Below are 16,135 nucleotides of genomic sequence, written 5' to 3' on the forward strand. Positions count from 1 at the left end.
ACTGCCATCATCACTCGTTCCCTTCACATCCATCCCAACATCTACAGCCACAAGGCCACAGCCTCCTTCGCAGGTTTCTTTAAAACTTCTAGCAAAGACGCGTTCTGGCTGCACAAGAAATGAATCTGCTTCATGAAAACCATGATGGTCTCCGGGAACTCATAACCCACCAGCCAAATATTCAATGCTGGAGATTTAAGGTACTGCAGATCTTCTGATGAATTCGGTGTGTTGCTACTGCAAGAAAATCAGACGAACCCCACAAATCATATCGGTGTTTTTTCCCAAGGCTATATCCATTCGATGTTCAGCCGCTGAAAGCAGTTCTAGCATAGAGTCCATGCATGCATCCACAAACCTAAGACAAACACCCAACTAAATTCAAATCAATTTTTCAATAAAAACCCCTCAAATCCTAATTGTGTTATAGTGTTTATGTTTAGTTTTGTATTTTGATTTTACGAATTGGAAGCAAACGAAATCTGCAAGAGCTTAATTCAAATGCGAGCAAGAAGAGGAAGGAAAGAAGTAATGAGACGTTGCTCCAATTCCATTAGATTCGATTACATCTGTTGGAGTTTTGAGCTCCTTTAGTCCCACGTTAGGGAACTCAAGGGAACTTGAGGTCCTTATATTAAGTTAGTCATCTTTATTAGTGATTAGGTGTTGTACCATTTGGAATGAGGTTTGAGGTCTTGGCCATTAATTGTGTGGATTAGGCTTATGATTATACCATAATATTAATATTAATTAATCAAGATAAGGGCCATGGGGCCTAAGAATTAATTTCGAATTAAGTTTTTAATTAAAATTAATTAAAAATGTTTTGATTAGTAGGTGTAGCTTCAGATACATCCAAAAGATATTTGAAGAGGTATGAAAGAGCCTGTATAACTGGAGTCTCAGTTCCATTGTACATCATCTTTTTCTTTTTCCCATCTCTCCCATACAAAACCTTTCAGAGAGTAAACACACAAAACAATTCGCTAAAATTCTATAATCCAGTGCAGGTTGTAGAATTAGGTAGTTGTATCCTGGTCGAGCAGACGTTGTAAAACCACAATCACAAGAGTAGGACGGAAATACTGTTCGAAGGACATAACTTTTGCGCTAGCCTCTACCTTTGATTCATTCAAGTTAGTATCATTTTAATTCTGTATTTATTGTGTAATTTTATTCTGTATTGAAAGTATTTTTAAGGAATAAAGTATAAGTATTTCAAGTTCTATATTTCTGTTATTTTTGTTTCTAAATTGTTCTCCAACGACATCAACACAAGAAATGTGTGAGAGATATAGTGTAGAATTATTAGAGAGACGGGCCAAATGTGTTTCAACAATATCGATATTGTCTCCAACTTGGTAACTACCACCTGCACAATCTGTCAGGTGTGAGGTTTTATCATAAAATGTCTCGATATTAGTTGAATGAGGTTAAAATATTAAAACTCTTCTTTTCTTACAAATACGATCGATGTGAAATAATTTAACATATAGCCATTGCAACTCACACCCCGCACAACTTGGTGATGTGCACAACATACATACCACTTAAGTTACAAATATGCTATGACAGCTGGCACAAATTCAACCATTTAACATGTTCTAATCCTAGCCGTTTGTTACAACTAAGAACACTAAGATTTTTTTTATAGAGTTTTAACGAAACATTTTTGGTACTGTTCACTTTTAATAAAAAACCACATTTTTACTTTTCTCTAGTACTATTCACTACACCTTTATTTGTTTTTTTCATTAAAACCAAAATTTTTTTGAACTTTTCGTTATTGTTATTATTTTTTTTAACGATTCAAGAAAAAAGTTGTAGTCCTTCGTACTTTTTGGTCAATAAAGAAAAGTTGTAATCTATGAACAGAGAAACACTATACGAAAACGTACCTTTCTTGAACCTTCAGAAATGGCCTTCAGTAATCGATTAAGGTTTTGATTATGGACAATCGGGGGCCGATCAAAAAGAACTGGGGGATTAAGACATATGACTTTCACTTGTAGGGTGCTTCCTGTGGTCATTAAGATTTTTCATTGGGGTATTTTTGGGATTGTAATACGCCTGTGGTTTGGGTGAGTGGGGAAAGAGGTTTGGCTTTGTTGAAAGTATGGCGGGAAATCATAAATTGACGGGTTTGGGTCAGGTTGATCACAAATTGTATTTTTAACGAGTCATCCAAACTAAACGGTTAAGATAATAGATAATTTAAACCCGACCCCTTATATTAGCAAATTAACCATTACTCATTAACAAAGAATAAATTTTATCATTTCAATCCATCTTAGGTTCTTAGCCTTGTGGATAAACGTTTTTGGATTAGCCTTGTACAACACTGGAGAATAAAGAGCTAAAACGTTTAATCTCTTGCATTTGTTAACCCGAATCGAACCATATAAGTAAGTGATCATTAACAGGTCCAACTTTTACTAGCACGAATTGGTATGCCTCCACCCAAATACTAATTTTAGCGAATGTGTTGAGTAAGATTAACGAATTGGATACAAATTGTCATCTCTAATCACTTATGCTCATTAAAAAAAATTATTTACTTAATCTAAAGACTAAAAAATAATGACACCATGAGCATGAGAAGACAATAACAAAAACAAGGGATGTATGTCTTTGTCAATACTTGCTTGGTAGTTTGCCAACTTCATTTTGAATAAGTTTTTTGCCGTTGTTAAAAAACTTGGGCTACTTCATCACTAGTGAACTAAAATAGATGGCCTGCAATACTATGACTTTGTCAAACTACAGATATATTTTGTTGTTTTGTCATTTCAATAAGATATCAATTATTTGAAGCAGTTGCCAAATACTAAATCAACTTAAACTTATTATATGCATGTAACTCTAACCAAAGCTTGTTTCCTTTTGCAAATCTTTGTCATACAATGGCAAATTCAAGAATCTTCAATCGGGGATGCAACACGAATGTCACAGTTTCCTTAAAATATTTTGTCAAAGATCTTGCATGCATTGTAATCATCCTCGACGTGAATATCAAATAAACATTATACAGTTTTTTATGACTCATTAGAAGGGTGGAGACAATTGCATACCCTAACTCCTATATGGATCTGCTAGCCACAAAATTGTATTAGTTTATATCTAAAGATTTAAAATATTTGATAACTTAACAAAACAACCAACTTAAAATTCATGAACCATTAGAAAACTTATTTTCTTTTTTTTGCTTTATTAAGTTGTCAAATATTTTAAGCATTTAGACCTAAACTAACATAATCATGTGGCTAATATGCATTTAATCCTCACAGGTCCTCAAATGAGGACCTTGAGAGAGTAGGACTCAAATAAATTTTGCACACCTTCTTTCTCGTTTCTATGCACACTCTTATTTAATTGTTCATTAGATCTCCTTTGCTTTGTTAGATCAAAAGCCAAAATAAACATGGAGTGAATAGCACCCTACCAGATCGGCCATCAAGCTAATCATTTGGCATTATTTTGTGACTTTTTGTAAGTGGTGGTATGGAAGTTTCCCAAACCATCCTCTTCATTGCCAGTTGATATCTTTCAAGAATAAGATAATTAATTAGTGAAAACTTAAAACCATGAAAGTTTGCTAATGGAAATGTTCAAACTAAGACAGCTTCAAATTAGTGTGCTTAGCAGCTAGCTAAAACACGTTTTACCAAATCTACACTTTACCATTTCTCTTAACCTATAAAATGCAATTAACTTCACCTATTTCTTCCATCTCAAATCAACTTAATTTCTAATCTTCTCTATACTTGCTCAAGTCTTTAGCTGTTGAAATGGCTGCTGCCCTAATGTTAAGATTGTGTTTGATATTCTTTTTGGCCATGTCAATGATGGTTTTCGTGTCATCAGCAGCTCCGACAGTTGGGTTTTATCGATCAAGTTGCCCTTCTGCAGAGGCAATTGTGAGAAAAGCCGTGACGAAAGCTGTGGCAAGGAATCCTGGCATAGCTGCTGGCCTCATCAGAATGCATTTCCATGATTGTTTTGTTAGGGTATGCTTACATTTTGAATTTTAATCTACATACAGATTTGTTATTAGCACTAGAAATAACAATTATACATTAGGAAAGTACGGAATGATTATTTTGGAGTGCCGATAACAGCTTTCTAATTATGTTAAAACTAACATTTAAGCACAAATAACATTCGTATGTTGCTTATTTCAGGGTTGTGATGCTTCTGTCCTACTTGATTCAACTCCCGAAAACCCATCCGAAAAAGAGCATCCAGCAAACTTTCCAAGCCTGAGAGGGTTTGAAGTGATTGATGAGGCAAAGGTAGAACTCGAAGCAAAATGTCCAAATACCGTGTCATGTGCTGACATCCTTGCATTTGCAGCACGTGACGGCGCACTTCAAGTTGGTGGAATAAACTATGCAGTGCCATCAGGTCGGCGTGATGGGAGAATCTCCCTCCGAGATGAGCCTAACGACCACCTCCCCCCACCTTCCTTCGGCGCCAACCAACTCGAGGAGAATTTCGCTCGAAAAGGCCTTAGCTTGGACGAAATGGTCACATTGTCCGGGGCACATTCTATTGGTGTGACACGCTGTTCTACCATCTTGGATCGCTTGTATTCCTTCAATGCAACTCACCCTACAGATCCTTCAATGGATCCCATATTTGCTAGAAACTTGAAGAAGAAGTGCCCTAGATCGTCTGATGATCTAAAAACTGTGCCGCTTGATGTTCTTACACCAAATGAGCTTGACAATAAGTACTACACTGATTTGAAGAACCACCAGGGCATGCTTGCATCGGATCAAACGCTTCTCACTAGCCAGTCGACGGCCGGGTTTGTAAGGAACAATGCCAGGTTTGGTGCTGCATGGGCTAATAAGTTTGGAGCAGCCATGGTGAAAATGGGATCTATTGATGTCCTCACGGGAAGACAGGGTGAAATCAGGAAGAACTGCAGGGTTGTCAATTAGAATATCTGGGAATTTTATTGGCTCTAAATTTAATTGTAATTAAATCATTCTAACCATTACAGAATGATGCTCCACTTTCATATACTCATTCATTCCTTACATCACTCATCATCACCATCCAAATATATAAGCCATTGTGATTATGACATATGGCAATTACAAGGCATGTGAGCCATTGAAAATGAAAACTAATCTATGTCCTACACTTGGCATATGAGCTCAAGCTATCTCAACAGAAAACAGTTTCACAAAATGACAAAATAAAAAATCCAAGGTAAATCATTTACTAACAAGAAATTAGTAAGCAATTTACTTTTCAACAACCAAGTATAAATTTGAATGGCACGAGAGGATGCTGAGAACTCATCTACGAGAACAGAAACTTATAAGAAAACATGAAGTTGAATATTAATTCTCATGTGGGAACTACACGAAACTGAATTTAAAAAACTTTATTAGATATGTGAGGGTTGACATATTCCAAACTTAAGGGAAAGCATCTGTTTCCTTTCATTGGAACACTTGCAATCAAATCTTCCATCTGTCTATCTCCATATATATATCAACCATGTAATCACCAAACACAAGCCAATATCCATGCTTTACCATCTGCCCTACACTCAACAAATTCTCATCCAATCCAGGTACAATCATAACCTCTTTAATATATCTAGTCACACCCTTCATTTCTATAACCAAGGTACCTTTGCCTATTGACTGCATTAAATCTCCAGTAACCATTTTAACTCTACACTTCACATTTTTATCAACATCAATAAACAAAGATTCATGAGAGGTCGTATGATTACTACATGCATTGTCTACATACCATATGTTCATATTTCTTCCAATAGTAGCAAAACGACAGGCATAAAACATGGTTGTAGGTTTTGGTACCTGATTGGCAAAATTTACAAGCTTTCCAGCCTTGTTTGGTTTATCACAGTCCTTGATGAAGTGACCAAATCGATTGCAACCATGGCATTTTGGCTTCCCTTTAAACCAACAATCACCATAGTGTAGCTTATCACAATGCTTGCATTTTCCCTTAGCCTGATCAGGTTTTCCTCCTTGGTCATACTTGCCACCTTGATTAACAAGGTTCTAAGGTATAGGGTCCCATTTCTTTCCCTTTGATTTCCAGTTCTTCTTTGGTTTAGAGTTACCAAAAGAGGAATTTGACTGAGTTCCCCTTGGATTCACACTCATACTACTGAAAGCTCTCTTAATGGTACTCTCAGCATGCCTATCAAGGCGCTGTGCAAATCCTCTCAATGCAGCAATAACCTCTTGCACCTCAATACTTTCAATGTCCTTAGTTTGTTCAATCACATAGCAAACAGGATCAAATTCTTTGGTCAAGCTTATGAGCAATTTCTGAACCAATTAAACACTCTTTGGGTAAATCTTCTCCATACATTTTCATTTGATTCACCAGCTCGAGAAGACGAGTGAGATACACAGACAAGGTTTCATCATTTTTCATCCTTGTGTACTTGAAATCTTGGCATAGACCCTGTAGTTTGATAGATCTCACTTGTTTATCACCATGAAATTCATGGTGTAAAATATTCCAAGCGCCCTTTGAGGTCTCCTCATTTTAGATTATGGGAAAAATATCCTCTGAAACAGCTCATTGGATGATACCCAACGCCTTAGCATCCTTCATCAACTTATCAATCAAAGAAGCTTTCTCTGAATTTGATGAGCCTTCATCTTTAACCTTTTTACCCTTCGATTCTGGAATTTCAAGACCTTTTCGACTAAATCCTAGATTCCATGCGATTTGAAAATGGTTCTCATCCGAATCTTCCAAAATTCATAGTTGTCACCATTAAATATTGGAACCCGGAGATCACCACCGCTTGATTCAACCATTTGAGACCTAAATCGATGAACTGAGCTGGAAATTTCACGTTGGATTTCCAAACACAGCCCTAACAGATCTGATGCCCCGATTCCAGATCGAACCTAGGCTTGCAATACCATGTTGAGATTTGAGTAATTTTTCATTGATCTGATCACTTGGATTTCGAAGGGAGCAAGAAGAATAAAAAAAGAAGAAGCTAGAGAAAGAGTCAGAGAAAATATTTCACAGCTACAACATTCTAACCGTTATAGAATGATGCTCCACTTTTATATATTCATTCATTCCTTGCATCACTCATCAGCACCATCCAAATACATAAGCCATTGTGATTATGACACATGGCAATTACAAGGCATGTGAGTCATTGAAAATGAAAACTGATCTAAGTTCTGCACTTGGCATATGAGTTTAAGCTATCTCAACAGAAAACAATTTCACAAAATGACAAAATAAAAAATCTAAGGTAAATCATTTGCTAACAAGAAATTAGTAAGCAGTTTACTTTTCAACAACCAAGTATAAATTTGAATGGCACGAGAGGATGCTGAGAACTCATCTATGAGAACAGAAACTTATAAGAAAACATGAAGTTGAATATTAATTCTCATGTGGGAACTACACGAAACTGAATTTAAAAAACTTTATTAGATTGTCGTGAACCGCTCATAGAGTCCGAAACTTGTTCTTGCTCTGGTTGCTAAGGGATGCATCAATTGATTAAGTTTGATGGTATAAGGCTGTAGAAGAAGATGGAATCTGAAACCAATCCGGATGTGATAGTTGGAATTAAAACTTGGAAGTTCAATGTCTTTTAGAATGATTTTTCCAAGCTTGTTACTTGGATGGCTTTGTTAACTCCCTTATTATACTAATTAAGACTCCTAAATATATTTCTTGTAGATCACCGCAGCTAAGAGCGGTACGAGTAAGGGAAAGGGATGGAAAGCATAGAATTCCAGCATTACACCGAAAAGAATCTCTTTTATTAATGGATGTATATGCAAACTTGTTATATTTGTATTAGGGTAAGGAATGAATGTGTATCTGAATTTGAACTTGGATAAATGTAGTTCGATTTTAATCTGAAATGAATGGACGGATGGATGGATAATTTTTATCCGTGAATACATATGGATTGATATATAGATATAGAATGTCTTCGATATAACAATTGCTAGGCATTAATTCAGAAAAAATGAAGAAGAAGAAAATTGATCACATGATTAACAGGATGATCATGTGTAAAATTTTCATCACAATGTGTAAAATTTGCCATCAGAATGTTTAAAATTGCATGATCAAAAGATTAAGAGTGAATGTTTGATTAAATTTCTGTAACAAGCCATTAAACCAGTTAAAAAGTTTCTGGTCAGAGTCTTTGTTATATATCAAGGAATTTAGCAGGGGTGCAGTGTGGTAGATGTGAATTAAATCAGAACAGTAGTTAAAACTGGAAAGGTAATAAAGTGCAAGGAAAATGTCATGTCCGGCGATTTAAGGCTCTTACCCATCTCAACTGGACCACCATAAATTCCACACCAATACCATAGATCCACTGTAATTACAGTTTGTACTGGAGGGATGGGTGGTGGCCTTGGCATCTCCGTCGCTTGCAAATTATTACTGTTCCAAAATCAACTACTCCATTTACCAAAAGTTAATATGCTGGTTAATTAGTGTCATTTAGCATGGTTAAAAACCACCCTCCGGCCACTTAGTGTTACGGTCTAGTGATATTCCTCTTCACTTGTAAGTGAGAGGTCTTAAGTTCGATACTCACCAAAAGCGAATTTGAACCATATTATTACGCAGATAATTTGGATAATACATACAATTAAAGAAAGAAACTCACTACTCTAGTTGACTGGACTAACCTCAAATCTATACATATCAGTTGAGTTTTTTCTTTGTGATTAACTAATTAAGGGGGAAATTTGCCGCATACGCAAGTGGTTATAAACTTTAACAAAATAAAATAAAAAGAATTGAGGATACTAACTTTCTTTTGTTCAAATTGAGGATACTAATAAAGGGACAAAAATAGAACTTTTTGCTAGGAGCAAAGGGCACTAAACAGTCAGTAAAACACGTTTTAGTATCTTTTTAGTGTCAATTTATTGTCTGTGTTTAGTGTCTCTCTGTATTGTAAGTATACCTATTTCTAATCGAGATTTTTAAAAAGTCTTATCCACGACCACGAGTACTAGCTAGCTAGTTCTAATTTTGATTAAAAGCTTATTACCCGTTATATATATTGGTGTATGTTTCCCTTAATTAATCCCCATAACAGTAACAACTGCATTTAGCAAGGAAACCATGCATCCCTCTATAAATGGCAAGATAAAAGTGTTATTATGATCTTCATCAAATGGAAATCTTTTTCGCTATAAGCAGACTGATGTTACTTCACTTCCCAGTGTGAGTGACGTGTGAGGCTGAAAGAGAGCTTATAAACCCTAGCTTGTTCTTTACTATTCTTGAGAATCCTCTTTTTAAGATCATGGAGAGAGTGAGTAAGCTGGCGCTGCTCCTGACCGCCATCCTGGTGGTGGCTGCAATGCCGGTTGAGGGAGGCAGGATGCTCAAGAGCAACGAAAAGGGGGAGGTTGTTGCTCAGCCTCAGAACATTTACGGCGGTGTAGGCGGTATTTACCCAGGCTCACCAGGCTTTACTGGGATAGGGTTTGGGCCGTCAGGCTTCTGCTCTCTCCCTGGAGGCTGTGTACCTACAGGCGGTACAGGTTTTGGCTCAGTCCCACTCCTGCCGACCAATAACCCTGGTGTTCCTCTTGGCGGCGGTGGTATTCCTTAAGGTGCAGGTGGTGGCTCAGCTCCAGTTGTTCCATGAACTCTCAGAGACGACCAATTTGCTCCAGTGGGGTCCAGTTGGGTTTGGTTTAATGGTCTGGTTTTAAGTCCTTAATTAGAAATAATTTGTGTCTGGTTAGTTTTAATTTGTAGCAATATCGATCTCTCTCGTTGGTGTGTCTGCAGTCTGTTTAGGGTTTCCAGTGTTTGGTGGAGAAGCAAATAGCTGAGTCTATTTTGCTTGCTCTTAAAAGATTTAGCCACGGTTCTAACTTGGCTGTCACGCGTTGTACTACTTCTTCGAGTATGCTATTAAATAATGTTCTTCGTTTTATTTTTAAGCATATTCACTTACGCAAACCTTGCTACGATTTGTTTTTCCTTGATGGTAAATTTCCCCTAAACTAAACATGAGAAACTCCCACTGTCTATATAGGCTCAATTCAATGAAACAAATTTTATCCTCGTGTTAATATGTTGCTCGAGGGTTTTAGCTCAGAGTGTTCAAATTATACCAGTCAAACCAACTGTGGATGCCTTGATCGAGGTTTGAACGACCCATCAGACTGGATGAAGTAAATAATAAAACCCTAATTTTGATGTGTCACTTTCCATACATATAATCAAATTATAGAAGTTGAGCTGGTTTTTAAGGAGCAAGTTTCATCTAGCTAGAGTCCTTCCTTCTACTTGATAAAGGAGAGGATTAATTGCCGTTTCATATTTGCATACCAGTTTCCTTGGCAAAGTGCCACCTTGTAATTCTGTATTGAGATTTTTCCTTAGTTTATATGAAACACGTACACCACAACCGTAGCATTCCGGTTCAATAGTACAACGTCATGTGTAAAGTTTTTTTTTTTTTTTCTTTTTCTTTCACGTGAAGCTGTATTAATTATTGATTTGAAACTACATATAGTGGCGTACCCATTTGATGTAAGTCTCTCTACTTTTGACATTGTTCAAAACTTGAAACTTGAAACATGAAACCACAATGTTGCTATCGATCTTCTCTATTGGATCTTTTCGTTCTAACTCATTGGCATTCTTTCTCATCTTGTTGTGTTGTACGATGACAAAACCGTTTAATTTTTAGTTTACTATTTAAAGATCATCTCTGCAAAAAAATAAAAATAAAATAAAAAAATAATAGTTTGAATAGCGTTGTCAAAATTTCAATATTTAAAAGAACAACATGGTTTATCTATTTATTGGATATCCATTACAATTAGATGACTAAACTATTTCGAATTTAGTTAACTTTTTGAAATTTGACATTATAGAGTGACCTAAAAAATAGACGATTTGTAACATCATGCAAAATTACATAATAAAAGGGAAAATTGAAAAACTAGAATGATAAAGTTTATAAAAGAAGGTTGCTAGCATTCTTTTAAGTAGACATAGACCTGGTTTGGTACTGAGATGATTCTGAAAAAAGCTGGTATCAAAAAAAACTGGGAGCTGCTTTTGTGTTTGGTAAACATTCAGCTACAACTTTTTTTCACAGTTTTGGGTGAAAAAAAGCCAAAAACAAGAAGCTGCAAAACCCAGCTTTGAAAAATCGGCTTTTTTTCACATCTGTTTTACATAAAAGTTTACCAAACACTATAATACTGTTTTTTTTTTTCAAAAGCACTTTTACAAAAAAGTTTACCAAACACTCTGCTGCTTTATTTCACAGCTGCTTATTCTCATAGCACAACAGAATCAACTTTTTTTCAAAGCACAACAATACCAAACCAACCCATAATCATATAAAAAGAATCGGCATTTGGTCATCAACCACCAACTGGGACTATAAATGAAGCATAAAGTTTATGGTTGTAAACAAGTTTGGAGTTTGTAGTTATTAGTCTCATTCAGTGGGACTTCTTCAAGATTTCATAGCAACATAAGTATGCTCAAGTCTCAATCACCCAACAGCCTTATAATTTTGTTACCCAAAAGAAGCAAACCTAGTACTACTGTAGGATTGTGGCATTGTGCTATCAAAGCAAGGTGCATGAAAATCTCAAACCCTTGACTAATAGGTAGGTTACCTTATCTATCCATGCACCTTAACCAAGTCTCAATCAACCTTTGTCTTTAACAATTTAGATTTAAGAAACATAAAACCCCGTTGATGTGGGTTAGGTCGATTAGTTAATTAGAACTGAGTGTTCACCTACGTAGACTCGAGTTTGAATTTTTTTTCTATACAAATTAGAGTAGTTTAGTCTATCGCATTGTCATAAAAACCACATTAAGAAACCGTCTAATTTCTAGTAAGTAGTAAGTACAAAAGTGTTTTTATTATAAACATGTATATGAAGTTGGAATGATTGGGGCTAAGGCCTCATTTGGAACTCATTTGTAGTAAGCACAAAAATGAAAAGGAGAAATTAGAATCCCCTGCATTTTTTCAATACATTTTAGATCAAACATTGGTTCCTTTCTAAGATTAGATCACACATTCATATCTAACAACGAGTTTTGTTACATTCTATTTAATTTACTAAAATAAATATTTTAATAAAAAAAATCTTAAATCATCATAATAAGAGGCATAAAAATAGGAGGAAAAAAAGGGAATGCTAACGTGAATAGACTTCTAATGAAATAAAATTAAGCACCAAAATTGTAGGGAAATTGTTTAATCAAATTTGTAAAAAGAATAGATACTTAGTTTATGACATTTAAAAACGAGGCATATATATCAAAACGTCGCAAATGAAAAAGACGTTACTTTATTCCGACTCTCCTATACGACGTCCCTTTTGGGTGGTCTTCGTCTCTTCGGCATTTGTTCCATCGACCTCTGGAATCATATGGATCTGTTTGTTTGCTGAGAAAATCGAAGGAAGATAGCCAAGAAAGTACTCACTGCGGGAGCTGGTCATAAGCAAGGGAAAAAGACTCCAAAGTTTCTCAGAAACCGCCTTGGTAGCGATGCAACAAAACTCTCTGAACTTGGTGATTGTCCTGACCTGATTTAAGAAAAAAAGGATGGAAACAAGGATCCACCAGAAGGATTGTTGGTACGTGGAGTTTGGCAAAATGGAGGTGGTCGTAAGCTCGTGAAGATGATCGTAGAAGTGAATCAAGTGATTGTCTAGTCCAAGCAAGAACCCATCCGTTTGTAATTGCACGGGTTGCCACCAGATGAACTCTCTTTTTTTGTATGAATGTGTTTCTGTGTCATATGCGGTCTGTATGTTTTCTGTAGTACTAGAAAAAAACTTGTAGCCGTTAAGGGAGTTATGACGAGTGATTATGGTTTAGAAGTAGCCTCGAAGGACCGTTTGACAACCATTTTGTTTAACAACAGAAACTAAAAAACGAAATGGTTATTGAATGGCCCGTTATATTACTTTGAATATCTGAATACTGTAACATTTATATGAAGTTTGCTCGTCGTTTATGTAGCTGTGCATATAAGGGCTGCTTATAGTTCAAAGTCGACAATTATAATTCATATGGATCATTACACCCATTCCAAATTAAGTTTGGTTTCGATTAATTTTAACGAAAATTCTAGTATGCGTTGATGTATTGCACACACTGTCAAAGAAACACTCGATCTGTGTAGTTTAATCATGTCATAAGGCCATCTTTAACCGAAGGGTCCAGAAGGTCAGAGGGTCGAAAATAACCCGAAAACCGTCTCCAACCAAGGGCTAGGCCAAAGGGCTCGTGTCATCTGAGAGGGCCCCATGGAATCTGAAAGGGCCAAAGGGCTAGCCAGAAAAACATTAATCATATTGGTTATAACCGACAGGAATGCTTAAAAAGAAATTTGAATCCAACGGCTAGCTGGTGCGATTTACCGTTGGATTCATTTTTTTTTTTTTTTAATTCTCAAAAATTCTAATTTTTTTTCCTATAAATACCTAAACCATTCATTCACCATTCCTCACAAAATTTTCACCATTCCTACACCCTTTCAATTCTCATATTTTCTTTCCTCTTTCAAAAATCTATCCTTCAATTTTTTCAATAATTTTCAAATGTCCTCGTCTGCAATGAAAGGTAGGGCTTGGGCCCAAAAAGAAGATGAAGTTCTTTGCAAGGCTTATAAATGGGTGTCGGAAGATAGTGTGAGGGGGAATTGTCAAACAAATGACGATGTTTGGACTCGTGTATCAAAAAAATACTTAGAGTTCTATGAAGGCACCATTCCAGTGAATATTCGAAACCATGAGAGTTGTTCTTTAAGATGGAAGAAACATCTTCAGCCAAGTTTGAACAAATGGCATCAAACATTGTTAGCAGCCGCAAGTACACGTGAAAGCAGCATTAATTACTACAACAAAGTAAGTGTTTTCACAATTTATTTTAAATATTTAATTATATTACATTTAATTTCATAAATTAATTTCCTTTAATTTTTTTCTAGGTATGCCAAGCGGAGGAATTGTATATGGATAGCAGCTCGAAACCCTTTCAGTTTCACAGTTGTTGGGAAATTTGTAAAGGATGGGTGTTATTTGAAGATCCACCACATAGAGCTCATATGCCGGTGTTCGGAACTGCATCCTCAACTACAGATATGGATGAAAATGGATCTCCAACCATTCAACAAACAAGGGTAGAAAATCCGTCTTCGGGTGAAGGTTCCATACCTAGGGCTATTGGACAAAACAAGGCTCGAAGGTTGAAGGAAAAGGGCAAGGCAAATGATGATTATGCCTCTCAACATGAAGTGGCGGCCTCATTGCGATTAATGGCGGAGCAAAATGCCCTTGAGGTGGAAGAAAGGAAAAGTAGGCATGAAGAATGGGCCAAACAAATACAAGAAGAGATGGATGATAAGAATATGGAAAGGAACACTTCGAATTACACTCCAATGAGTAAAGCCTATTTTGATAGAAAAAAAAAGAAATTATGACCCAGCGGCCGTTGTTTACTTCTGACTATACTCCTACAATGGCGGATGATAAAGATGATGTTGATTATGGATATTAAATTTAAGTTGTTGTAGTTTTTAAATTCAAGTTAATGTTGTTTTTAAATTTTATTTGTAATTTTTAAATTTAATTCGTCGTTTTTAAATTTAAGTTGTTGTTGGATTTGAATTTAAGTTGTTGTAGTTTTTAAATTTAAATAATAAATTATATTTGGCCCTTTGGCCCTTGGTTAGAGACGGTTTTTTGTGACAGGGCTAAAACGAGCCCTTTGGCCCTCAGTTGGAGACGGAGGCAAATATGGCCTTATACTGTTCATTAAAATATTAATATCTTGGAGGGCCAGATGGCTAAAACGAGCCCTCTGGCCAGCCCTTGGTTGGAGGTGGCCTAATACATTTGTCGAAATCAACTATTGGATCTTATTAAAATAATAATGTATTTAATGTTCAATGCATCAATGTCTAGAATACATTGTCAAAATCAACTAATGGTTCTTATTAAAGTTGTAATGTATCTAACTTTCAATGCTTGATCTTATTAAAATGATAATGTATTTAGTTTTCAACGCATCAATGTCTTGAATACATTGTTTAAATCAACCAATGGATCTTATTAAAATGATAATTGATCAAATTTCCAATGCTCGTAATGTATCTGATCATCGAAGGTGACGAGTTTTCAAGTACGTGACCTTCTAGTTACCTAAAGACTCAGGCATATGAGGGGCTAAGCTACGTTAGTGTGTCTGACTGCTTAAATCCTAGTCTAGATTCTTTTTTCGTAAATTAGAGTAGTTTAAAAAAAAATCTTGTACCAAAAAAAAAAACAAAACAAATATGTCAGTAAAAACTTGGAACAACTGTCTACTATATACAGGCGTGCGGGGATAGCTCAGTTGGGAGAGCGTCAGACTGAAGATCTGAAGGTCAGGTGTTCGATCCACCTTCACCGCAAACCATTTTTTATTTTTAATCCTTTTTACGCCTTTCTTTGGCGATGCGTGGGGCCTAATACGACAATATCCTGTGTCGTTTCCTTCAAAGCTGAGAAACTGGAGAAGGTGAGTGCCATGAAACATGACAAAAATAAAATCACTATTTAACTTTATTTTCTTTTTCTTTTCTTTTTTGAAAAACCAGAAAGCCATTTTCTTTTGTTAAAGCAAATTCCACATCAGCTTTGTGACATCACGCGTGCTAATAATTTTGGTGATTTAAGAAAATTAGCTTAATTATATGTTAATCAGCTGAGATTAGACCAACCATAATCCAACAACCGACTTGACAAATCATCAAACGGAATGGTGGGTTAGGTGAGAAGAGATCTTATCCAGATCTCTTTCACCAAGATCATCAGATTAAGTGATCCGAATCTTTAAAATTTTATCAAACAACCAAAAATTATTATAGCTTTTACGGGGTCAAAACAGGTGGACCGTTGGATGAAATTTCAAAGATCTGGATTACTTGATCCGGTGACCTTGGTGGAAGAGATCCGAAGATGATCTCTTCTTAGGTTAGGGGAACACCATTTGCATGATGTGTGTTCAACGTGGACTTCAATACTTTTACCAATAATGAAAATAAAGCTCAATCATCATAAATTTTATACTTATGCCCTTT

General features: G+C 35.9%; 2 protein-coding genes and 1 non-coding gene across 3 annotated transcripts; 2 read left to right on the forward strand and 1 right to left on the reverse strand.

The window, feature by feature from the left end:
* Nucleotides 1-3,740: 3,740 nt before the first annotated feature.
* Nucleotides 3,741-5,045, forward strand: LOC103928244 (peroxidase 5-like). The gene is made up of 2 exons (XM_009337257.3): nucleotides 3,741-4,007; nucleotides 4,182-5,045. Exons 1-2 carry the CDS (start codon nucleotides 3,789-3,791, stop codon nucleotides 4,944-4,946), a joined length of 984 nt encoding a protein of 327 aa, XP_009335532.2. The 5' UTR covers nucleotides 3,741-3,788; the 3' UTR covers nucleotides 4,947-5,045.
* Nucleotides 5,046-5,474: 429 nt separating this feature from the next.
* On the reverse strand, nucleotides 5,475-8,417 carry LOC108865628. Its single transcript, XM_048583387.1, has 6 exons — nucleotides 8,324-8,417; nucleotides 6,601-6,755; nucleotides 6,382-6,462; nucleotides 6,113-6,323; nucleotides 5,844-6,034; nucleotides 5,475-5,699 (listed from the first exon to the last, which is right to left on the reverse strand). The coding sequence occupies exons 1-6, from the start codon at nucleotides 8,415-8,417 to the stop codon at nucleotides 5,475-5,477; spliced, it is 957 nt and encodes a 318-aa protein (XP_048439344.1).
* A 6,976-nt stretch (nucleotides 8,418-15,393) lies between these two features.
* Nucleotides 15,394-15,466, forward strand: TRNAF-GAA. Its single transcript has one exon. It is a non-coding gene; the product is annotated as a tRNA-Phe (tRNA).
* The last annotated feature ends 669 nt before the right edge of the window (nucleotides 15,467-16,135 follow it).

Source organism: the organism of the source record quoted next, unplaced genomic scaffold (genome assembly GCF_019419815.1).
Source record: "Pyrus x bretschneideri cultivar Hongxiangsu unplaced genomic scaffold, Pyrus_bretschneideri_v1 Contig2, whole genome shotgun sequence".
NCBI classification, from domain to species: Eukaryota; Viridiplantae; Streptophyta; class Magnoliopsida; order Rosales; family Rosaceae; genus Pyrus; species Pyrus x bretschneideri.